General features: G+C 46.6%; 1 protein-coding gene across 1 annotated transcript in view; it reads left to right on the top strand.

Moving 5' to 3' along the window:
• The window catches only part of LOC123343369 (uncharacterized protein C3orf20-like), a 67,083-nt gene that overhangs the window by 18,972 nt on the left and 25,832 nt on the right, over positions 1–22,279 (top strand). Inside the window, exons 7-10 of the mRNA XM_044978502.1 lie at positions 1,196–1,427; positions 3,703–3,807; positions 5,388–5,667; positions 7,518–7,634. Coding sequence (XP_044834437.1) covers positions 1,196–1,427; positions 3,703–3,807; positions 5,388–5,667; positions 7,518–7,634 — 734 coding nt within the window. The remainder of the gene's footprint in view (positions 1–1,195; positions 1,428–3,702; positions 3,808–5,387; positions 5,668–7,517; positions 7,635–22,279) is intronic.

Raw genomic sequence — 22,279 nt, 5'->3', positions numbered from 1 at the left:
ACTAGCTCAAGGCCTGTCCTTTGTCTTCTTGATCTGCAGTTTCAGACTTAAGTTTATAGAGTGGCTTTCTGGCTTTAAAATATTGTGCATTGAAACAGACAGAAGGGCAGATTGTGAACTGCTTAATCACATTGGTAAACAGTTATTCACACGAAAGGTTCCAGTGAAGCCAAGGTGAATGTAGAGTAGGGTATCACTCAAGGTGAGCAAGAGAGGTGGGTTCTCGCCCTTAATGAGGAAGGCACTAATGACAGTGGCACTTCCACGTTTCTCTGACTCAGTGGCACTGTAACTTTTGTTAGTGTTTGTGATTAGGGAAAGAAATAAGTTTTTAAAAAAAGACTATCTTAAATGGGTTTCTTTGGAGCTAGATATTCCATATACATTTACTACTACATCTAAGCAGTACGTTATAATAATACATTAATTTATATTGGAATTCCTGTCTCTGCATGAAATTCATGTCTGGGCATTGGGCCAAAGTATGAATTATGCACCACTTAAGCCATATTTGGTCATTTAAAAGGAACTAAAGTGATGTGTAGACCTCATGCTGGTCCTTTGCACTGGCATGAATTTCCCTCACTGAGCACTGGCTGCATAAGATATTTCTTAAACTAAATCCGCGAGACCATGGCTTTCTGGTTCAGTATAATCTGGCAATGCCTGTATTTCATAGTTTCTGTATTTTATTCCCTCCAAAGAGAAACATTCCATAATATTTGAGCCCTCTTGTAAGGAACATGAACTTGAATATGATCCTCCTTAAATATTATTCCATTTCTCGTATATCTTGTCAATATTGTTAATCCTGATTATTTGTATCAATTCCCGTGCATAAAAGTAGCCACCAGTACAGCAGAAACGTAGGTTTGGTTGGGTTTTTTACTCCCCGCTAAAGTTACATCTGGTACAATAACCAGTCCTGCACACTAAGAGCAAAATCTTTCTCAAAGCTGCTAGGTCCAGGAGCACGTGAAAAATATTAGAACCAAGATCTGCCACTTGAGGGAAGAATTTAGATTTCATAGTTGGTCTTGTGCTCCTGAATACACAGTAGAAGAATTCCACTTACAGGCACATGACCACAGCCAATTGCAGAAGAAGGGCTTAGTTTTTTGTTGGTTGGTTTGTTCGTTTTTTTGTCTCCTAAGACTGACATCTATGGTGTGGTGGTGGTGGTGGTGTATTTCAGAAATTGATTCTCCACACGTTCACAAAATGCCTGGCCTTCCTCAGAGAGCTTTAAGAAAACGCACAGTGCAGTCTGCAGCTGCTCTCCTGGCTACCTCAATCGTACAGAGAGCACAAGAGAAGAACAGAGAGGACAGTGAAGCCTACAAGTCGGACAGCTCTCTCCTGCTAGCTCGTTTTCAATCAGTTCCTGCTCACAACATGCAGTGGGAGTTGTCGCCTTATTCTCCCAGGTAAAAAAAATATAACATTTCTCATTGCCCTCTGAAATGTTTCTATTATGAGAACTTAATTATGCATTATGGTGAATTTTAGGTTATTCTAATTAAGCTTAATTATCAGTGGCATAGAACTGATTCTTTCACGTATCCCCCCTTGTGGCATTGTAAAAATAACAAGAACAAGTTAGTGACAGGAAAACCATGAGAGGTTTGGGAAAGTATCCTGAACTGATCCTGGAATACAGTTTAAATAAAACATTACCTTTATTGGATTATCATCATACCTTTATATTACAGTAATATCCAGCAGCTTCATTCAGGAGTGGGGCACCATTGTACCAGAAAGAGATCTTGGAGTCTTCGTGGATAGTTCTGGGGAAACAGCCGCTTAATGTGCAGTGGCAGTCAAAAAAGCTAACAATGTTAGGAACCAGTAGGAAAGGGATTGATAATAAGACAGAAAAAATCATAATGCCACTTTATAAATCCAAGGAACACCCACACCATGCATACTGCGAGCAGTTCTGGTCACCCCATCTCAAAAGATAGATATTAGAATTGGAAAAGGTGCAGAGTTGGGCAACAAAAATTATTAGGGGCATGGAACAATTTCCATATGAGGAGAGATTAAAAAAACGGGGACTTTCATTTTAGAAAAGAGATGACTAAGGGGGGATATGAGAGGTCTCTAAAATCATGACTGGTGTGGAGAAAAAGTATTATTTACCCTTTCAAACAACACAAGAACCAGGGTCACCCAATAAAATTAATAGGCAGGAGATTAAAAACAAAGAAAAGGAAGTACAGTACTTCTTCACACAAGGGGTGTCCTGAGCCTCTGTTTGACAGAAGCTGGGAGTGGACAACAGGGGATGGATCATTCAATAATTGCCCTGTTCAGTTCTGTAGAAGGGCTTGGCCGAGGCTCGGCCCACTGCCTCGCAATAGTTCGCTATGGGCCCAAGCCCTGGGTCAGAGCTGGCCTGTAAACAAACAGGAGTCAGGAGCTCGGGCCCTTAGGCAGGGCCGAGCCAATAGTTCAATATGAGCCCAGGCCCTACGTCAGGGCGGGGCAGCAAACACACAGTCAGGAGCTCAGGCTTCTGAGTGTCAGGTGCGAGGGGGAGACTGTCACCCGTGCGTGGGGTGGCAGGGGGGACGCAGGCCCACCCACTCCACTGCGTCCCAGCTCGGGGCCCTAGCAGCAGCAGGAGACTCGCTGCTGTGTCAGTGGGGATCCTGACCGCAACACACTGACATGGGTTCTGGCTGGGCTGCGGCCAGACCAGGGTCGACTGCTCCCGGGCTACTTCCGGACTCCCCCACGTAGAGTACCTGGGTTAGGGCGGTGTCCTCGGAGGTTTCCAGCACCATCGGTTCCTCCGGGTAGCGGGTGAGGGGTAGGCTCAGCTGCTCCTCAGGGTAGATGGCAAGCAGCAGGCTGGGCTACTCCTCAGGGTAGCTGGCCAGGGGTATGCTGGGCTGGCCTGGCCTGGCCAGTCCTCATGTCGGCTGCAACCTGCCGGCGTATCCCAACCCGGAGCTAGGCCACAGGCATCTGGCCTCTCCGGCAGCTGGCTTTCAAGTGAGCTCTGCAGTTGCTCTTTTCTACTTCCTGTCCTGCGCCCTGCCCTCTGGGGGGCGGGTGCAGGACACGCTGGCTTCGCCCACGATGAGCCTCCCCTCTGCTAGGGGAGGATCATCCCATCGCCTTGCTACAGGTTCATTCCCTCTGAAGCCTCTGGCCTTGGCCACTGCTGGAAGACAGGATACTTGGCTACATGGACCAATATGGCCGTTCTTATGTTTCTGTGGGTTGTACAGACACATGACAACCCAGACCCTGGCCTGACCTGAAAATCTTGCCTTTTAAGGCCCCAATTTCCCAAATGACTTAACATGGGCAATATTAACTTGCATGGGGCCTAAGAAAACTTGAGATTTATTTCTGCTCTGCCTAGAGTGCCAGTTATACAACTCCCATTAACCTATTGGAGCCATGCAACTAAAACCAGAGAAATGTAAGGAGTAATTTTTGTTCTCTGTGTAACCCATACTCCTTACTCTTGCATGTGTATGGTTCTGAATCCCCTCCTACAACCAGCTAAATTGCTTCTTTTGTTTACACCAGTACATAACAGGTGACATTATCATCAGTTAATTGAAAAAGAATTTCACCCATGTATATGCACCATATATAGGTACATCTTAGTACTGCAGAACACTTATCTGCTTTGTTTTCCTGACATTTAAACTACTGATTATTAACCGTTGTTTTCTCTTGCAGAATTTCCTCTTTAGTAAACAGCAATATCAAACCAGATCAGCCAAATGTGCCTCAATTCAGTTTAAATAAATACACCCCCATATTACAGAACTCCTACATATCAGGGTAAGGAAATCTGAGCAGGAACTGGACAATGTTGATTCTTAGTGACTTACTGACAAGCATTTACTGACAAGCATCTTACAAACACTATTTGTTTTTTCCTGTGATTCAACACAATTATGTATGATTTCATTATAATACATTACAAATCATAGTAACTCTGCAAACCAAAGTAGTTTATTGTTGTCATACTTGAGATATCTGCGGAAAATGAGGTGATGTATAAGGAGACTGTCACATTCCACTACTTCTTCCTGTTGAGGATTTGCTGCCATTTTTACTGACGCAGAGGTTCCATTAGCTATTTCCTTAAAGCAAATTTGCATTGTATTTTTTCTTTTATTTAACTGAATTGTGATACACAAGCTCAGTGATACCCCGCTATGGGTAAAGCAAGTAAAGGAACAACATATTCAAATTTACACATGACCAGCTTGTAATTCCATCAGCAATCTGATATCATGAAAGCTCAAGTGGTTTCTTTTTGACTCCAGAATGCCAGCATGGAATAATAACCCTGGTTTATGTCTATATTATACCTAGATTAAAACAAATGTCTATTGTCTTCCTCCTGTATACAAGATCCCCTCTTCTCTTGACCCTCCTTCACACTTGTTTCTTATCCTTCTGTTATTTCCCTAAAAATCAGCTCCTTGCACCATACAATATACAAGGTCTAAGTATCGGATTCAAGCCAACCTTTACTCATAGCTCTTTTCATTGCAATTCCTTACTCCTGGTACACTCATATAGGGATTGATCCAACATGCTCTGATAACAATGGGGGTCTTGCCATTAATGTCAGTGGGCTGTGGCTCAGACCGGTAGACTTCAAAATTCTTCCTGTTGCCTGCACCTTAGAAAAGATTTGCCTGCTGTGAGGAAATCATGTTGTGAAGCGGGCATGGCAGGTTCTCTTTTACTGAAGTTGTGTGCAAGCCTGCAGCGAGATAATACTTTGGCATTTTCCCAAGAAATAAGATGACGGCTTTGCACTTCTATAGCACATCTCATCCAAGGACTTTTCAAACATGATCTAAGCTTCACACTACCTTTGTGAGACCAGTAACACTAATACCCACACGATTCATGCTTAACTTCTGTGACTAAATGATTAAAACAGACAGTCAGTCATAGTGTATTTATAAGGGCATGAGGTGCATGTGAGACCTGCAGAAAACCAGGGACTCAGACCGGCAGACTTTGAAGTCTGCAGTCAGGGTTGAGCAATTTTCAAAGCCTACTTGGCCAGCTCATCCAGTTAGGGAGAGCACCATCCAGCTTTCCCATCTGGCGAGCTCAGCAGCTCTGCTCCTGCAGAATTCAGGAACACCACAACATCAGAGATTTGGTCACACCTCTGGAACCTCAGCCCTTCAACTAGCTATGCATGTTGATTAACCAGAGTTCAGAAAATTTAGGTTTGACCCTGCTGTGCTGTTTACAGATTATGGTTTAAAAGATGCTGTTCTCTGTATTCAGTTTATTTGACATTCTATTTAACTTGCTTCTGGTTTCACTTTAGCACCAAAGCCTTGACTTGCCCTCTAATTTTCCCCTTTGCTTTCTATTTCTCATGACAGCGATAAACTATGGTTTACATCCCATAGTGCTTGCCCTGTTGTCCTTCGGAGAACACTGGTGGGGCAGGAAGGAAAGATATGCAGATGTAGTAATCATCAGATTCCATATGTATCAGACCTGGAGTATGATCACCTTATTAACAACCAGATGTCTGCCCTGGAACAAATCATGGTGATCTGTGTGTCTTCTTCATTGAAAACAAATGGGGATCCAAGTGAAGACAAATTAGAGCAACTCCACGAGAGGAAGAACAGGAACAGAAGTATGCCATGTATTCAGGTGGGTTTCATGGGAGTTTAGCACATTTGAAAATAGTTTTTTAATAAACAACCCTTGGATCCATTTGCTGTTTATCCTGTCACCAAAATCTGAACAATACTCTCACCATTTGAGTACTCAATACATTTGCATGGCTAGGAGAATATGGAATAGTAAATTAATCTAAAGACTTTCTCTTCACATTTATGGGATCAAGTTTAGTATGGTATAAGGCAGGGGTTCTCCTTTTTCTTTCTGAGGTGCCCCCCCCCAACATACTATAAAAACCCCCACAGCCTACCTATGCCACAACAAATGTTTTTCTGCATATCCAGTAGATTAAAAGCCCAAGGCAGGCGTTAGGGGGGTAGCGAGCAGGGCAACTGCCTGTGGCCCCCACACGACAGGGTGCCCTGCGAAGCTGAGTTGGTCGGGCTTTGGTGTCAGCCCTGGGCAGCTTGGGCTTCCTGCCCTGAGCCCCATGGAGTCTTAACACTGGCCCTGCTCTCTGGTTTATTTTGGCGGACCCACTGAAACTGGCTGGTGTAAGGTATATGTCACAAAGTGGGCACGAGCAACTATGGTGATGAAACTTATGTACAAAGGGACGGGAACAAGATGCAAGTTAAAAGTTGGAGACAGAATAGTGCATGGTGGCTACTTTAACTTACACACTTTTATTGCTGTGTTTCTTGCATCATTTTTCTCCCAGTCTCTAGGGCCCTGTCTGCACTGAGGATTTCCTGAACTTTTTCCCCAGCAATGCTGGGAATGGAGCACTAGCAGAAATCTGATCCAGATGTTTCTATCATCATGTTATCTAGTCTTAGAAGGCATGATCATAAAAATAAATGCCAGTGGCTGAGCTACACTATTGCTTCCTACCATTATTAGCATGGCTGAATCTGCTGGAACAAGTCTGGGAGGATTTCAGAAAATCCCACATAGTCGCTGCCTTGATTGATGTGTACATAACACCAGTTTAAGCACCTGAACAGGTCCTTACAGATGAGTAACTTATAACCCCTCAGAAATTGGCCCCATAGTATATATCAATTTAAAGTAATATGTTTGGAAAAAATAGAATATAAGGGGTGAAATCCTGGTCCCACTGAAATCAATAGGAGAACTCCCTTTGACTTCAATGGGGCCAGGATTTTCATCCAAGAAGTTTAAAAGTGGAGGCTGGATCAAATACAAATTTAATACCTCCAGTCTGCAAAGAGGAGAAGAACTGGCACCACTCTTAAGTATCTGCTAAGAATTTCATGTCAGGGTGAGTGCCATGCATTTGGTTCCACATAAAAGAGAGGGAGGGAGAGGCTCCTGGGTACAGGTGTATTCATGTGTGCATATTGCTCTTCCCTTCTGGAGACCTGGGCTCAAATCCCACTTGAGTCACTGGTAAAAATGGGGTTTGGGGTTTTCCATCCTAGTCCTTGGATATTTGTCCACTTCATAAAACCGTATACACTCCAGCCTTCTAGTTAGTTCCTTCATGCTAGCAGTAGGATCACTAGTATTTTGAAAGTCAGGACTCCAGTACATTGAGAATTAAATGAGAAGCGCTCACCATAACTGGCTGCCCTCTGTCCTTTCATAAGCACTAGATTTAATTTTAAACTTACAGGTATGGCTTCTTTGAAGAAGTGGCAAATTAACCCACAAGGAGAAATCCAACAATTATGAATACGATCTCCAAAAACGAGTGTGCTAAGAACAGCTGCCTGCCTCAGTCACAAAGAAGAAGATAATTAGTTCAGTTCGGCTCATCAGGATTGGTGCAGAGGGAATATTATTCACTGATGATTGGTTAGAATAAGATTTATAGCCTACATATTTCTATAATTGCACTTCCTATGTTGCTTCAGGGTCGCCTGGACTCCTATCGTCTCCTCAAATATGACATCACCTCTGCAGATGAATTTACAGGTCATAAAGGTTCATTACTGGTGCAAAGGCATAATGTTGCTCCCGGCATGTTTTTGGTATGTTAAAACTGTTACCGCTATCTATATATTTTACTTTTAATGATATTACCACTATATTGGAACGAGACTATGACTTCTGATTGTCACCATGCTGCACACTGTGTCTGAATAGACACTCCTGGCAGTAGGCAGAACAGTCTTTCTTCAGAAGCCCAGGGCTCTGCCACTCTCATGCCTTGATCTTAGCTATTTGCAATATAGGACTTGCAATACAAATTGCAGTATTCTAATTCTGCCTAGCAGAGGACTGCTGTACACATGCCACTACTCAGTTCTTTAGAATATGAACCATGTTTCTTTTTCAGTTTCAATTACAACAGTTAGTTTTCATCATGTTTCTGTTAACCTGGCTCTATTTCATCTATTGCAAAAAAGCTTTGAAGGCATATCAAACAGGGTATCTCAGTCTTTAACAAGGGAAAAAGCATGACCTTTCAATCTTATTGAAAACCTTTCGCAAATCAGGAAGGAATTTAAATCAAACGTACACTTTGGCTAGTTTTAGGTTTAATATAGTATTGTGCCAGGTTTGAATTCATTAGAACCCCAGGTAAACGACATACTAATCTTTTAATACTTGAGTGACTGATGCAAAGATTTGGCCATAATAATTTATGTTAGAACTCAGCAGTAGTTATAAAAACTGTACAGAAGAGTTGATTCTTCAGCCCTTTAGTCCCATGCAATATTTGGCTAAGGATGGCTAAATATTGTTGAACTGCACTCCATTATTATTACACTGGGATCAAATTTAGTCCTTGAATCTCCATGTGAACACCACCACAAATGCTGTTTTTCCTTTAGCTATTCTTTGTTTCTTTCTTCTAACAACAAAAGTCTCCATTAATGACATAGTGGTTATTTCCCGTAAACCTGTTACTGATAGAGAGCAACAATAATCATTTCCTGCATTTGCTCAATATGAATGTTCAGCACTTGCTATGGCATTCAGAGTATAGGAGCTTTAATGTATTCTCCATTCCTGAGAAGAGTAATAAACCCAGGGTTGTGAGTTCAATCTTTGAGGAGGCCATTTAAGGATCTGGGGCAAAAATCTGTCTGGGGGTTGGACTAGATGACCTTCTGAGGTCCCTTCCAGCCCTGTTATAGTCTATGATTCTAGGAAACATTCAAAACTGTTTCCATCAGTGAGAAGCCAATTATTACTTTTAAAATAAAAGGCAAAGAAAAACATTCCACATGAATATGCCCATCTGTGATCAACTTATCCATCCACTGGGTGACACTATCGATCCACACAAAGTTACTGGATTGCATCTAAAACTGCAGAAAGTGTGTCTAAGGAAGATTAAATTTAATGTTTGACATTTCATTTCTCTGCACACTATTGCAACATGTAGCATTTTGCATAAAATATATTAACTTCCTCCTTGATGGTAAAGGGTAAATTTGTCAGATTAATGATATAACTAAAAAGTGGAAAAAACAAAGCCCCCACTCTATCTTTACAGAGCTGATCGAAATTGGTGAAAAATAAATTGGCCATTTCTTAATGAGTGGAAAAGGAGACAATACAAGGTAGCTGAGCCCAATGTGTAGTTCATTGGGCATCACCACACACGTGCCAATAGAAAAACATCTCAGTCTGAATGACCCACCAGCTTGTGCTACGGAGGAGCACTGCTATAACAGGGCTGAATAAAGATGCTAGCCAGCTACATAGAGATGTTTTGGCTCTGGTCCATATCACTGGTTTTGCATTTCCATATGGAATTGGTTTAGTGAATGTGAAAAAAAGTTAGGAGGATAATGTAAAGCTTTATGATTAATGTTAATCCAGATGTTTACAGTAGTTCATGAATTTCCTAACATTCGCAGTCATTTAGAACGTGTAGACAATGAATACATAGCAGTGGTCAATCTGATAGAATGAAATTTTTCCTTATCCTAGAAAGATGAACCACCAGTGTGTGTTCAGTATCAATTCTGTAGCCAGGCCTGAGAGAGATTAAAGAGAACATGGATCAAGAATTGGTCTACCGTATGGCCTTGATTATTCTTCCTAGAAATAGGATGGTGATTAGCAAGGTTGTTAATGTCCAGAGATGTTTTCTTAAACAAGGACCAAACCACCATGTTTAGGTGTGGCTGGCAACTTGGCTTTCTGAAAGGAGGTATTAACAGTCCTTTTCAATAACAGTCCCAGTGTCTTTCCACTGGCAAAACAATCAACCAGAAAAGAGATGTGTCAATTTGGTTACAACTCCCTAAGCATACCCAAAGCCTTAAAAATGAAACTAGGCAAAAAACAATTCATACAGATGGTGCCTTACTTACTATTCCTGTGGAAGCATTCAAACCACACTGAATCAATTGATTTTAAGAAATAAGTCGATGATTCCTTATAGCAAGAACCATGTGACTTTCCATGCTGAGTCAGTGCAGTTAATCTGCCAAAAAGACTGGTTGCAATTTAGGAAAGTTTCATCAGCATGGCCGAGGAGGAGAAAATGTGACCACAGCCATGCCACAGAAATGCAAATATTCTCCATGAGCCCTTTGACCAGATCTATGTGAAACTTCCAGCAACAGCACTCCAGCCTTCTGCCCTACTTCAGGTTATTTGTCTACTATGGTGATCTGCAAAGCCAGTGAAGGGGGAAGAATGCCTCCAACTGCTACTCTGTATGTGGTCACAGACAACAGAGGGACATAATGTTCCATAAAATCATCCACAGACTGGCCCAAGAGCTGAGTAATAAATTACCTCAGAACATTCTGGAACCTCAGAGTCCATCATTCTCCAGTGGTAGATCCACTTAAGAATCAGGAATGGTGCCGACCTCAGCCTAGAGGAAGTAACTATCTAAGGGCAAAGGGGGTACTGTGCATTCCGATTAGGTACATGTTTGCGGTTGACCATGGGCTTCTCAAGATTTGAAAAACCAGGATACAAGTAAATTGTTGAAAGTCACATGGAAATTGGTTGGAGACAGAAACAGAACCTTATTCTCCTGACTCCCTGTCCGGTTCCTTAGTCACAATACCATCTTTCTTCCCCTTCCCTTTTTTCTTATTACTTTAAAGTTGTATGCAAAAGAAAGCAGACATCTTCAAAAACAGATATCAAGTATTTCAATTTTGCTTGTGTTTTAAGTTTGTATGCAGCAAAATTAATATTTCCAGGAAGGGAAGGGTTCTTTTAAGCCCTGTAAATTTAGGAATGCAAAATTAAATATTTTAAATTTTTTACCTCAGTGCAGCCAACTAAATTTCCTCTAATTGAGTCAACACTCTTATGAATTTCTTTAGATGATCAGGAAAAAAAAATCTCCAGAAGAGCACAACTGTCATCCTATGATCAAAAGGCAACTCTTAGCTTGTCTAAAAGGACAGTGTCCATCCTTAATTTCCTATTTATTTAACTATTAAACCAATAAACACAATCAAGTAATGGTAAACAAAAGGAAATAAGTAAGTTGTACAAATTTAAATAACTTAATTAATCAAGGGAAATAAAATGTTTTGTGATATGAACGATTGGATTTTGAACAATTTTCTAAATGATGATTTAAATGCCTTGAAGAAATAGTTTTACAGAAGCATTCCAGCAATGCTATTTGCTCCCAGGGGCAGCCACATCTCTCTGAACATGGCATGTGCTTCCCGCCATGGGGACAAATCCACCCCCATCTTAGGAATCTTTGGCTAGGATTCAATTCCTGTGCCTACAAAACATTAAAGAGCTGTACGCTGAGAGGGGAAACCAAGATTTAACACTGCTTTTGGATAAAGTGGCTTTTCAAAGGCATAGTTTGTGCTGAATTAAAAAAAACACAAAAAACCTCCTTCATCCGGCTTATCTTTCTTCCTTAAAGGATTTTAGCTGCTCTGCCCAATTTAGATGCTTTTTTCAGCTTGTTAGTATATATGTGATTCATGAAGAATTGACAGAGTATTGAACTCGTTAATCCAACAGTAACAAGGCATGATATGTATTACCAGGAGACAAGTTCATTCTTAAACTGGAATGAGCCAAAATCAAAATACCTGCTTTGACCCACAGGTACTGTAATAGCTGCAGGGAGGATGGTTGTAAGTCATTGCATCTGAAACTGAACGTGAAGATGGTGCAGAGGCTTCAGCTGGTATAGGATTTGGCTACCCACCTTCTCTTTGGCTCAGGCTGATGTAGAGCACATCTGTAGAGCACATCAGGCCTGTGCTCAAATCTCTCTACTACTCCAGTCAGCTTCCAATGCCAGTGTAAGGCCTGGGTCCTAATTTTCAAAGCAATTAACGGATCAAGCCCCAGTTACCTCGAAGACCAACTTGTGATCTATGAATGCCCACAACAGTTGCTCTTTTCTAGGGCTATGCAGATCACAAAGCCCAGGATGAAGCGCATGAGGGCTGCGGACAACATTTTCTCTGTTGAAGGGATCCTGCTATGGAACAATCTTCTAGAGATCAGGTGAATCCCACAGTCTGACCATCTTTAGGAAATCTTGCAAGCCTTCCTCCACCATAAGTGACAATTCAAAACACCTCTTTTATTCTAAAACCCCTTTCAACTGCCCCTCACATCCCATTCCTCCCCCCCCCCCCCAAAAAAAACCCCCAAACCTCTATCTCAAGGAGAGTTCTGATCTCATAAAGGGAGGAGTGCCAGAGATTCCATGAAGTCCTTTAGTGACTGCTTTCATGACTAATTCTAGCCAATGTCAGAGGAGGATTGCTCCCACACATAGTTAGTGGACTTGGCAGCGGTAGGTGCCTGCATTGGATGCCTCATTACCTCAGGGCTTGCAGTAGCAGGAAGAGATCAACTGCAGAGCTTGCACTGATGATCCCAAGAGCAGGAAAAAGCAGCAGGTCAAAGCCACGCATACATTCCCTGCATAGGGAACAGGACATGTAATCTGGGTCCAGGGTGGCTGACATCTGCTGGCGCATGTTGGGATAGGAACAGAAAGAGCAAAAAAAAAGAACTGTAAGTGGAATGAGGAATTGGAGAGGCATGAGAAAGGATAGTGCTCAGTTAGCAAAAGCCTAGGTAGATAGGCTAGCAGAAAGACATGAGAGGCAGGGGAAGGAGTAGGGTACAGACAGACATAGAAAGGGGAGATGGAGAGGTTGGTGGCAGAAAGACAGGGCTGTGAAAAGAAAAAAAGCAGGGATGAAGAGAAAGTGTAAGGAAAAAAACCTGAAATATGGGAACCCCATAGAAGAATGGGGAGGGGGGAAGAGAGAGAGGAGGAGAGCTAGGGAAGCAACAGACAGGAAGAACAAGAAAAAGCAAACAAAACGACACAGGAATCAGCAGAGCAAGGAGTGAAGTTGGGGGAAAGCAATACAAAAAACATGTTTTAGGTTAGTATATTTTAGGTAATTTAGTCATCTTCTTGCATGACCAACGAGAGGGAGTTCACTGGAAGGGGAGGGGCTGATTGCAGTCTAGTGGAGAAGAGTCAGGTAAATGCTAACCAGTGGGAATGAGAAGCTGGGCAACACCAAGGCTCACATGTCCCCTGTGTCCTCAGCGCTCCAGCCAATGCTCTAAAGATTTGTAGTAGTTTCAGTTACGATATGCAAATTACTACAAGAGCACTTTGGACTGCTAAGAGAAAAACGTGTATGTCGTGCTGCTGCTCCTGACAACGTTGGGCTTCTATTGGAACACACTGGCCTGGACTTTGTGTACCTTTTCAGTGAATTCTGTGATCACAAAGAAACTCACAAAACTTTGGCTCGGTGTTGGCAGGAAAACTAGGAGAGCGCCATGTTCCTCTTCGGGATACCTGAGGCAAAATGTGCATGAAGAGTTTGCCTCAGGTTTCTGCAAGGGAAACATGGTCCCAGCAGTTTGCATTTAGCTGCAATCAGTGCTTGAGGTGGAGCATTGTTGCCACTCCCTCTCTCACACACATCATTGCCAAAGACAGTTAAAGATGGAACCAGATCTGGGTCTCCAGATGGAAGGGGAGTTCCTTTGGTTACAAAACTTATGCTGCTTGACCCAGACAGTTCTGGAAGCATAGAGAAGAAGCTGTGCCAGGCAAGACACTGCATTGGTGCCCAGCTACCAGAGTAATTCTCTGCTTAGATTTCCAAATGCATGTGTGTGAAGACTGACCCTCTCAACAATGGCTTCAGCACTTTTTGCTAAAGAGTCCTTCGGGGCATCGACACCACACGCTTTTTGACTGAAAGAAAAATGGGTCACAACTGCGTGAAACAATATCACTCTGTCTGCTTTCACCTACGAAATTAAAAATGCCTGAGATTACCAAGGGTTTCTCCCATTTCTCCATTAAAAGTGGTGTCCCATGTTGTGTTCTTCACTAGTTACATTTCAAATAAACAAACCTTGGTTTGAGCACAAAATGAAGAAAATCCAGTAACCCCAGGGATCTTCTTCCTGTGAATACACCCATTGTTACTTTAATATGTGTTACTCTAAAAATTCAAAACATCTTGACTAGGAGTGTGTTGCCTGCTGAGAAGCTTCCGTGAAGCGAGCCAGATGTTTCCAATTGTGAACCACTTGGGACTTCCCACAACATGAGCGGTTTGGGATATACCCTGAACTTAGCAATTTGTATTATTTCAGTATTTTTAACTCTGTGGGCTTAATTCTTATTTACACTAGGCCCCAGAATGGTGTAAAGGGCCGTACTGAGAGACTCAGACCCAGTATGCTATCATCTATCATTTAGACAAAGAGAGAAAAAACAAAGAATAGCTCCATCCTTCTTCATTTTGTAGCTGATATCTCCGTAGGCTTTTCTTAGAGCCCCATTTATAAACCATCCACAGGCTGGCTCAATGAAGAGCAGCTTCGGCAATTGGGTAAAAAGTATTTGTCTTTTCTTGTATCTGCTGTGATGGTATTCAGCTTTGTGATACTCGAGTTAAAAAATGTAAGGTATTATCCTGTGAGGTGCTGAGTTCCCCCTGGGAAGTGCCAATTAGTCAGTTTTCACTGATGTCTAGAGGCGTTGTGGGTGCTCAGCACATAGCAGAATCAGGCTGTTACTCATTACACCAAAAAAACCCTTCACTTTTATGGGTGACCCGGGCCACGGTAAGCCCCTCCCATCCCTTTTCAATGCCAACTTCCATGTTGGGAGTGCAGATTAAATGCAGGGGGTCATGAGTTTGGCTGTAGCAGCATTTTGTTCATAACAAATTGTTATTGGGGGGAAACGTAGAAATTCTGAGAGGAGTGCCTTGTCCACAGCATGCGGATCCAGTCTTGCAGAGGTTGGGCTGCATTCAGCACTATTATGATTCCATTGATTTCATGAGGTTATACTAGTTTTTCATTTGGTTCATTATGCCCAGTATATAAGGTCACTTTTACCAACAGACAAATATTGTAACTGAACACAAATGTAGCCAGCATAAAAGTTGAGACCTAAACCCACAAAAGAAAGGAACATCTGAGTGGAAGGGGAAGCTGCTGCTACATCTAGTTAACTCCAGTCCAGCTTCGGCATTATAGCACACATTAGACTCTTCTATTAGAGGCTGTCAATTCCAGACAATGTTACATATCCTGCATGTAGTGCCCTCCTTCCCCACTTTCCAAACAGATTGTAGCACAACTAAAATAAACACAAAACTCTGTCCTTGTCTATCCTACAGCACCAAAAAGTTACACTTTACTTCGTTTTTACTATTGTTAAAATATTAAAACCAATTCCTGATGCTTCCCTTGCGTATAGTACACAGGGGCAAACTCCTATTCATACAGCAAACTATTATACATGGAGTTTTTGTTACCTGGGGAATGTAGAGTAGGCAGTTAGCAGCAAATAGTAAAATAGTTCTGTCTACCAGGATCTAGTACAGATGGTGCCACACAACATGGTTTTGGTGATGCAAACTTGATTTTCAAGGCAGTGTCTCACACATGGACTGAAATACTAAGCACCATCACTAAGATCTTACCAACATTTGGTGCTTGCCAACCTGTAGGACTCTCAGTACTGAGAAACTGAGGCAGTTATTCTCCTCTTTAGCCCTGATTTGCTCTCATACTTTGAGCAAGTGTTAATTACTCTGTGCCATAATTTCCCATTGGCAAAACTGGGATAATACTTGAGATACTTGGATGAAAGATGTTAAAGGCAAAGAATTATTATCAGAGCCAATCAAAAAATTTCTAACCAGGATTTTTCAAAGAAAAATAGCCTTTTTACAAAAATATTGGTTTGTAAATTGTGGTCTACATATTTGCAAACAAATATTTGTGTGAAATTTTTTATCTATATATAAAACTTGGAAACAAATATACATTACATTTTATATATATGTAATTTCACTTTTTAAAGAAAATTGGTGCCTCTCTTTTAATTGAAAACATTAATGAAAATGTTATCAGTATTTTTCATTTACCAAAAAAATCAGGATTTTCAATAAATGCTGAAAAACACTGCTTTTGGTAAATGCAAATTGTCGATAATCATTTTGATAACACTTTTTAATATTTTATTGAAAATATTATCAAAAGTTGCAAAAATATTAAAAATGCTTCATCTCAGAATATTTCATAACGGAAAACAAGTACAACATTTTGAATATTTTTGCAAAATACTACTATATTTTTTTCTTTTTGAACAGCTCTAATTACCTTTATTCTCCTGTATTAGTTGTCAAGGAGAGATGATTACAAAAGACTTAGTTTATGCCTGGATCTGGCTTTAGATCTGAAGTGTGTCTGTCAAACAGAAACAGTGCCATCTAAAGCCTGCAAGTCTAAAGTGCCTATTGTGTGACCTTGGTCAAGTCACTTACCTCTCTGAATCCCAGTTTACCCATCTTTAAAATGGGGTATAATACTTATCTGATGAGTGTCGTGTGAGGTTTCATTAATGTTTGTAAGGGTTGGGGAAGAGGTACCACAATTTCCCATTCCTGTCCGCTCTAAAAACATTTATTAAAACACTGAACTAGACAATGGGTACAATGCAAAACTAAAGTACCCTCATTACAGAATATTCTGCCAGTTTCCCTCCCATTCACACTACTTTCCGTATGCCATATCATGCCTTACCTAATCTAGATTGTAATGTCCTCAGGGCAGGTAGCTGTGTTGTTTGTTAGTTCATGAAGCACCATACAGAATGTTGTCCTGTATGCAGAGGAAAAGACGGTTACTCACCTGTAGTAACTGGTGTTCTTCGAGATGTGTTGCTCCAATCCATTCCAGTTAGGTGTGCGCGCCGCGCGTGCACGGCTTCTCCGGAACTTTTTTCCCTAGCAACTCCGGCGGGCCGGCTGGCGCCCCCTGGAGTGGCGCCGCTATGGCGCTAAATATATACCCCAGCCGGCCCGTCCGCTCCTCAGTTCCTTCTTGCCGGCTACTCCGACAGTGGGGAAGGAGGGCGGGTCTGGAATGGATTGGAGCAACACATCTCGAAGAACACCAGTTACTACAGGTGAGTAACCGTCTTTTCTTCTTCGAGTGATTGCTCCAATGCATTCCAGTTAGGTGATTCCCAAGCCTTACCTTAGGCGGTGGGGTCGGAGTGAGACGTGGCGGAGTGCAATACCGCAGAGCCGAAGGCTGCGTCGTCTCTAGACTGCTGTACCAACGCGTAATGGGAGGCGAAGGTGTGGACCGAAGACCAGGTAGCCGCTCTGCAGATGTCCTGGATGGGGACATGGCTCAGGAAGGCGGCGGACGATGCGTGCGCTCTCGTAGAATGAGCGGTGAGTCGGCATGGTGTCACGTGAGCCAGCTCATAGCATGACCTGATGCATTGAGTCACCCAGGAGGAAATGCGCTGGGTAGAGACCGGCTCGCCTTTCATGCGATCAGCGATTGCGATGAAGAGCTGGGTGGAACGCCGAAAGGACCTTGTCCGGTCGATGTAGAACGCCAGCGCCCGACGGACGTCGAGGGTGTGGAGCTGTTGCTCCCGGGGCGAAGCATGGGGCTTCGGGCAGAAGACCGGGAGAAAGATGTCCTGATTAAGGTGGAAGGCCGAGACCACCTTTGGTAGGAAGGCCGGGTGAGGACGAAACTGCACCTTATCCGCGTGAAAGACGGTGTAGGGGGGGCCCACCGTCAACGCTCGGAGCTCCGAGACTCTCCGTGCCGATGTTATGGCAACCAGGAAGGCCGTCTTATAGGAGAGGTAGAGAAGAGAACACGTGGCCATAGGCTCGAATGGTGGACACATGAGTCTGGCCAGGACGAGGTTCAAGTCCCAGGTCGGTGCCGGGCGGCGCACTGGCGGGTATAAGCGGTTGAGGCCCTTCAGGAAGCGGGAGACCAACGGATCGGAAAAGATGGTTCGACCCTCCACCGACGAACGAAAGGCGGACACCGAGGCGAGGTGGACTCTCAAGGAGGAAACCGCCAGACCCTGCTCCTTGAGGTACCATAGGTAGTCTAGGATGGTAGTGACAGGTACCACGAAAGGGTTGAGCCCCTGCTGGTCACACCAGAGCGCGAACCTCTTCCATTTCGCCATGTAGGTGGTGCGGGTGGAAGGCTTTCTGCTCTCTAGCAGGACTTGCTGTACTGCCGCCGAACAGTGCCTCTCTGCGTCGGTCAACCACGCAGGTACCAAGCTGTAAGATGGAGGGACTGCAGGTTCGGATGGCGGAGTCTGCCGAAGTCCTGCGTGAGGAGGTCCGGCCACAATGGGAGGGCGATGGGCTTCCGAACGGAGAGCTCGAGCAGCAGGGTGTACCAATGTTGCCGCGGCCAGGCTGGAGCCACGAGTATCATGGTGGCTCGATCCCTCCGAAGCTTCTGGAGCACTCTGTGCACGAGTGGAAACGGAGGGAAGGCATAGAGGAGGTGAGTCTGCCACGGATAGAGGAAAGCGTCTGACAGGGAGCTCGGCGAGTGCCCCCGGAACGAGCAGAACTGGAGACACTTCCTGTTCGCCCTGGAGGCGAAGAGATCGACCTGGGGAAACCCCCACCTCTGGAAAATCATGTATGCAACGTCGGGACGGAGGGACCACTCGTGGGAGAGAAACGACCTGCTGAGGCGGTCGGCCAGCGTGTTTTGCACTCCCGGAAGAAAGGACGCTTCCAGGTGAATGGAGTGGGCCACGCAGAAGTCCCACAGGAGGATCGCCTCCTTGCAGAGGGGGGACGAGCGGGCTCCGCCCTGCTTGTTCACGTAGAACATTGCCGCTGTGTTGTCCGTGAGCACTGTCACACAGCGGCCTTGCAGGTTGGTCCGAAAGGTGTGACATGCAAGGCGGATCGCTCGGAGCTCGCGGACATTGATGTGGAGAGCGAGCTCCTGGGGCGACCAGCGGCCTTGAGTGTGAAGGCCACCCAGGTGAGCCCCCCAACCGAGTGCCGAGGCGTCCGTGGTCAGTGTCGCGGACGGACGAGGCAGGTGGAACTGCACTCCGGCGCAGACGATCTCCGGGTCGAGCCACCAACGAAGGGACTCGAGGGTCGGTTTGGTGACCGTGACCACCATGTCGATGTGGTCGCGATGCGGGCGGTACACCGACGCCAGCCACGACTGGAACGGACGGAGGTGGAGCCGCGCGTATGCGGTGACATAAGTACACGATGCCATGTGACCCAGGAGGCGGAGGCACGACCGCACCGTCGTGGTCGGAAAGTTGACGAGCTCCCGGATAAGGGAGACCATTGTCAGGTGTCGAGACCGCGGCAGGCAGGCGCGGCCCGTAGAGGAGTCGAGAACCGCTCCAATTAACTCCACCCGCTGTGCCGGAAGCAAGGTAGACTTCTCGGCGTTGACAAGCAGCCCGAGGTGTTGAAAGAGGGACAGGATTTCCGCTACCTGGCGCTGCACCAGCCCTTGTGACTGCCCACGAATCAGCCAGTCGTCCAGATAGGGGTAGACATGCATCTGACGACGACGGAGGGCCGCCGCTACCACTGCCATGCACTTTGTAAATACCCGCGGTGCCGTGGCAAGTCCGAAAGGTAACACGGCGAACTGGTAGTGGTCGTTGTTGACGAGAAAGCGAAGGTAACGCCGGTGAGGGGGATAAATTGCGACATGGAAGTAAGCGTCCTTCATGTCGAGGGCGGCAAACCAGTCTCCCGGATCCAGAGAGGGAATGATGGTCCCCAGGGTGACCATGCGAAACTTGGGCTTGAGCAGGTATTTGTTCAGCTCTCGAAGGTCCAGGATAGGACGCAGCCCTCCTTTCGCCTTGGGGATGAGAAAATAACGGGAATAGAATCCCCTGCCCTGCCTGTCTGGAGGCACTGCCTCTATGGCACCCACGCTCAGTAGAGTCTGAACCTCTTGTAAGAGGACTTGCTCGTGAGAGGGGTCCCTGAAGAGGGACAGGGAGGGTGGGTGGGAAGGAGGGGGCGTAACAAATTGTAGACGGTATCCCGACTGGACTGTCTGAAGAACCCAGCTGTCCGATGTTATTCGGGACCACGCTGAACGAAAATAGGAGAGGCGGTTGGAGAACAAACGGGGGGGATCCGAGGGGGAGAGTGATGGGCCGTCCTCGGGCGTCCCATCAAAAGGCCTGCTTGGACCCCTGAGGGCCCTTGGAAGAGGCCTGGGACTGGTTCCGACGGTTACCCGAAGGCCGTCTGTGATTCTGGCCAGGACGTCTGGGCGTATACGGCCGATAACGCTTCTGCTGGAAGGACCGAGGGGGCTGCTGCCGGAAAGACCTGCGTTGTGGAGCCGGCGTGTGCATGCCAAGGGTTCGAATGGCAATACGCCCATCCTTTAAGGTCTGTATCCGCGAATCGGTCTGTTCGGAAAACAGCCCTTTCGTGTCGAACGGCAGGTCCTGCAGCGTGTACTGCACCTCCTGTGGTAATGTGGAGGATTGCAGCCATGAGATGCGCCGCATCGCCACCCCTGTTGCTATTGTCCGCGCTCCCGAGTCCGCCGCGTCGAGGGCAGCCGTAATGGACGAACGGGAGGACTTCTTCCCTTCCTCGAGCATTGCCGAGAACTCTTGGCGGGCAGTCGTCGGCAGGAGCTCGGTGAATTTTGCCAGGGATGCCATGATGTCAAACACATACCTGGCTAGAAGGACCATTTGGTTGGCTATTCGCATCTGCAGGCCGCCCGCGGAATAGACCTTACGGCCTAGCAGGTCCATCCTCCGAGCGTCCTTAGATTTGGGCGCCGGGGCCGGTTGGCCATTCCGTTCTCGGCCGTTCACAGACTGCACAACAAGCGAGTCCGGGGTTGGGTGCGAGTATAAGTACTCATAGCCCGTGGGGGGGCTGAGTACTTCCGTTCTACCCCTCGAGCCGTGGGAGGGATGGACGCGGGCGTTTGCCAGAGCGTGGCAGCGTTCTTCTGTATAGTCTTAACAAAAGGTAACGCCACGCGCACAGGAGTGTCCGAGCCGACCACATTAGTAATGGGGTCCTCATCCTCTTGGACCTCTGCCACCGGGAGGCCCATGGACGTCGCGACCCGACGGAGTAACTCCTGGTGGGCCTTAAGGTCTATGGGGGGCGGGTCTTTGGCAGAAGTCCCAGCCACCGCTTCGTCCGGGGACGATGACGAGGACATAGCCTGTCCGATAGTTTCCATGGGAGGGGCCGTTAGAGGCGCCTCGGCTGGGGCAGGCTGGACCGGGGACTGGCGGTCCTGCGGCCTCGAGGGCTCGCGGAGAGGTGACTCCGGGGGGCGACTGATCGTCGCTTCGGGAACTCTGCGCTCCGCGGCAACGTCTCTTGGGGGAAGCGGAATGACTTGCGCTTCATGGTGACCCCAGGGCACCCAGAAGCCCCACTGCTGAGCCCCTTGAGGGTGGTCGCGTGGGGTTGGTGGCAATGAGCCGGTGCCGTCCGCGCCAGAGGCGACAGATGCCGGGCGAGACGGCCAGGGCGGGGCGGAGCCCGAAATCGAGGCCCGTGGGATATCACCAGGCGGTATGGAGGCCCGATGTCCGTCCGTCCAGTACCGAGAGGGTGACCGCGACCATCGGTCCCCGCGGTGCCGGGAGCTCGACCGGTGCCGGGAGCTCGACCGGGAGCCGGACCTGCGGTGCCGGGAGCGGCTGCGGGAGTTCCGGTGCCGGGAACGGTGCCGAGACGGGGACCTCCGGCGGTGTCGACGCGACGGCGATCGAGACCTGGACCGGTGCCGGGAGTGCGACCGGTACCGAGATGACGATCGGTACCGGGACTGCGACCGGCGGCGAGATGGCGATCGGTCCCGCGACGGAGAGCGGTGCCGAGATCTTGAGCGGCTAGACGGTGACCGGCGTCGGTTCCTGGAGCCTGAGCGGGACCGAGAGCGTCGACCGTGCCGGCGGTCCGTGGATGGCGGTCGGACCATCATCGCCGGTTTTCCTGCCGACGGGACAGCCCGCACCGGCGGCGCCGGGGGCCGGAGGCTCGGTGCCTCTACGAGCTGTATCAGCTCACGCGCGGAGGAGTACGTCTCCGGCGTCGTCGGCAGCCTTGGCTCAACACCAGACGGTGCCGGGGAGCGTGGCGGTGCCGGACTCGACGGCTCTTGCAGAGTCAACGGCACGGTGTCTGCCCTGCGCACAGTCACCACTGTGGGCGCAGGCGGCACAAGCACTTTAGCTGAGTCTGCAGCGCGGGACTTAGCTACTGCTTTAGCGAGCTTGCGCTTTCTCGTCGGCGAAAGTGAGCGGTGCCGGGTCTTCGGCGCCGGAGGCGGAGCCTGCGGGGCCTCAGTACCGGAGCGGGCTGGTGCCGCTGGTGCG

The sequence above is a fragment of the Mauremys mutica genome, chromosome 1 (genome assembly GCF_020497125.1).
Source record: "Mauremys mutica isolate MM-2020 ecotype Southern chromosome 1, ASM2049712v1, whole genome shotgun sequence".
In the NCBI taxonomy this organism is placed as follows: Eukaryota; Metazoa; Chordata; order Testudines; family Geoemydidae; genus Mauremys; species Mauremys mutica.
This window is presented reverse-complemented; position numbering and strand designations above follow the sequence as displayed.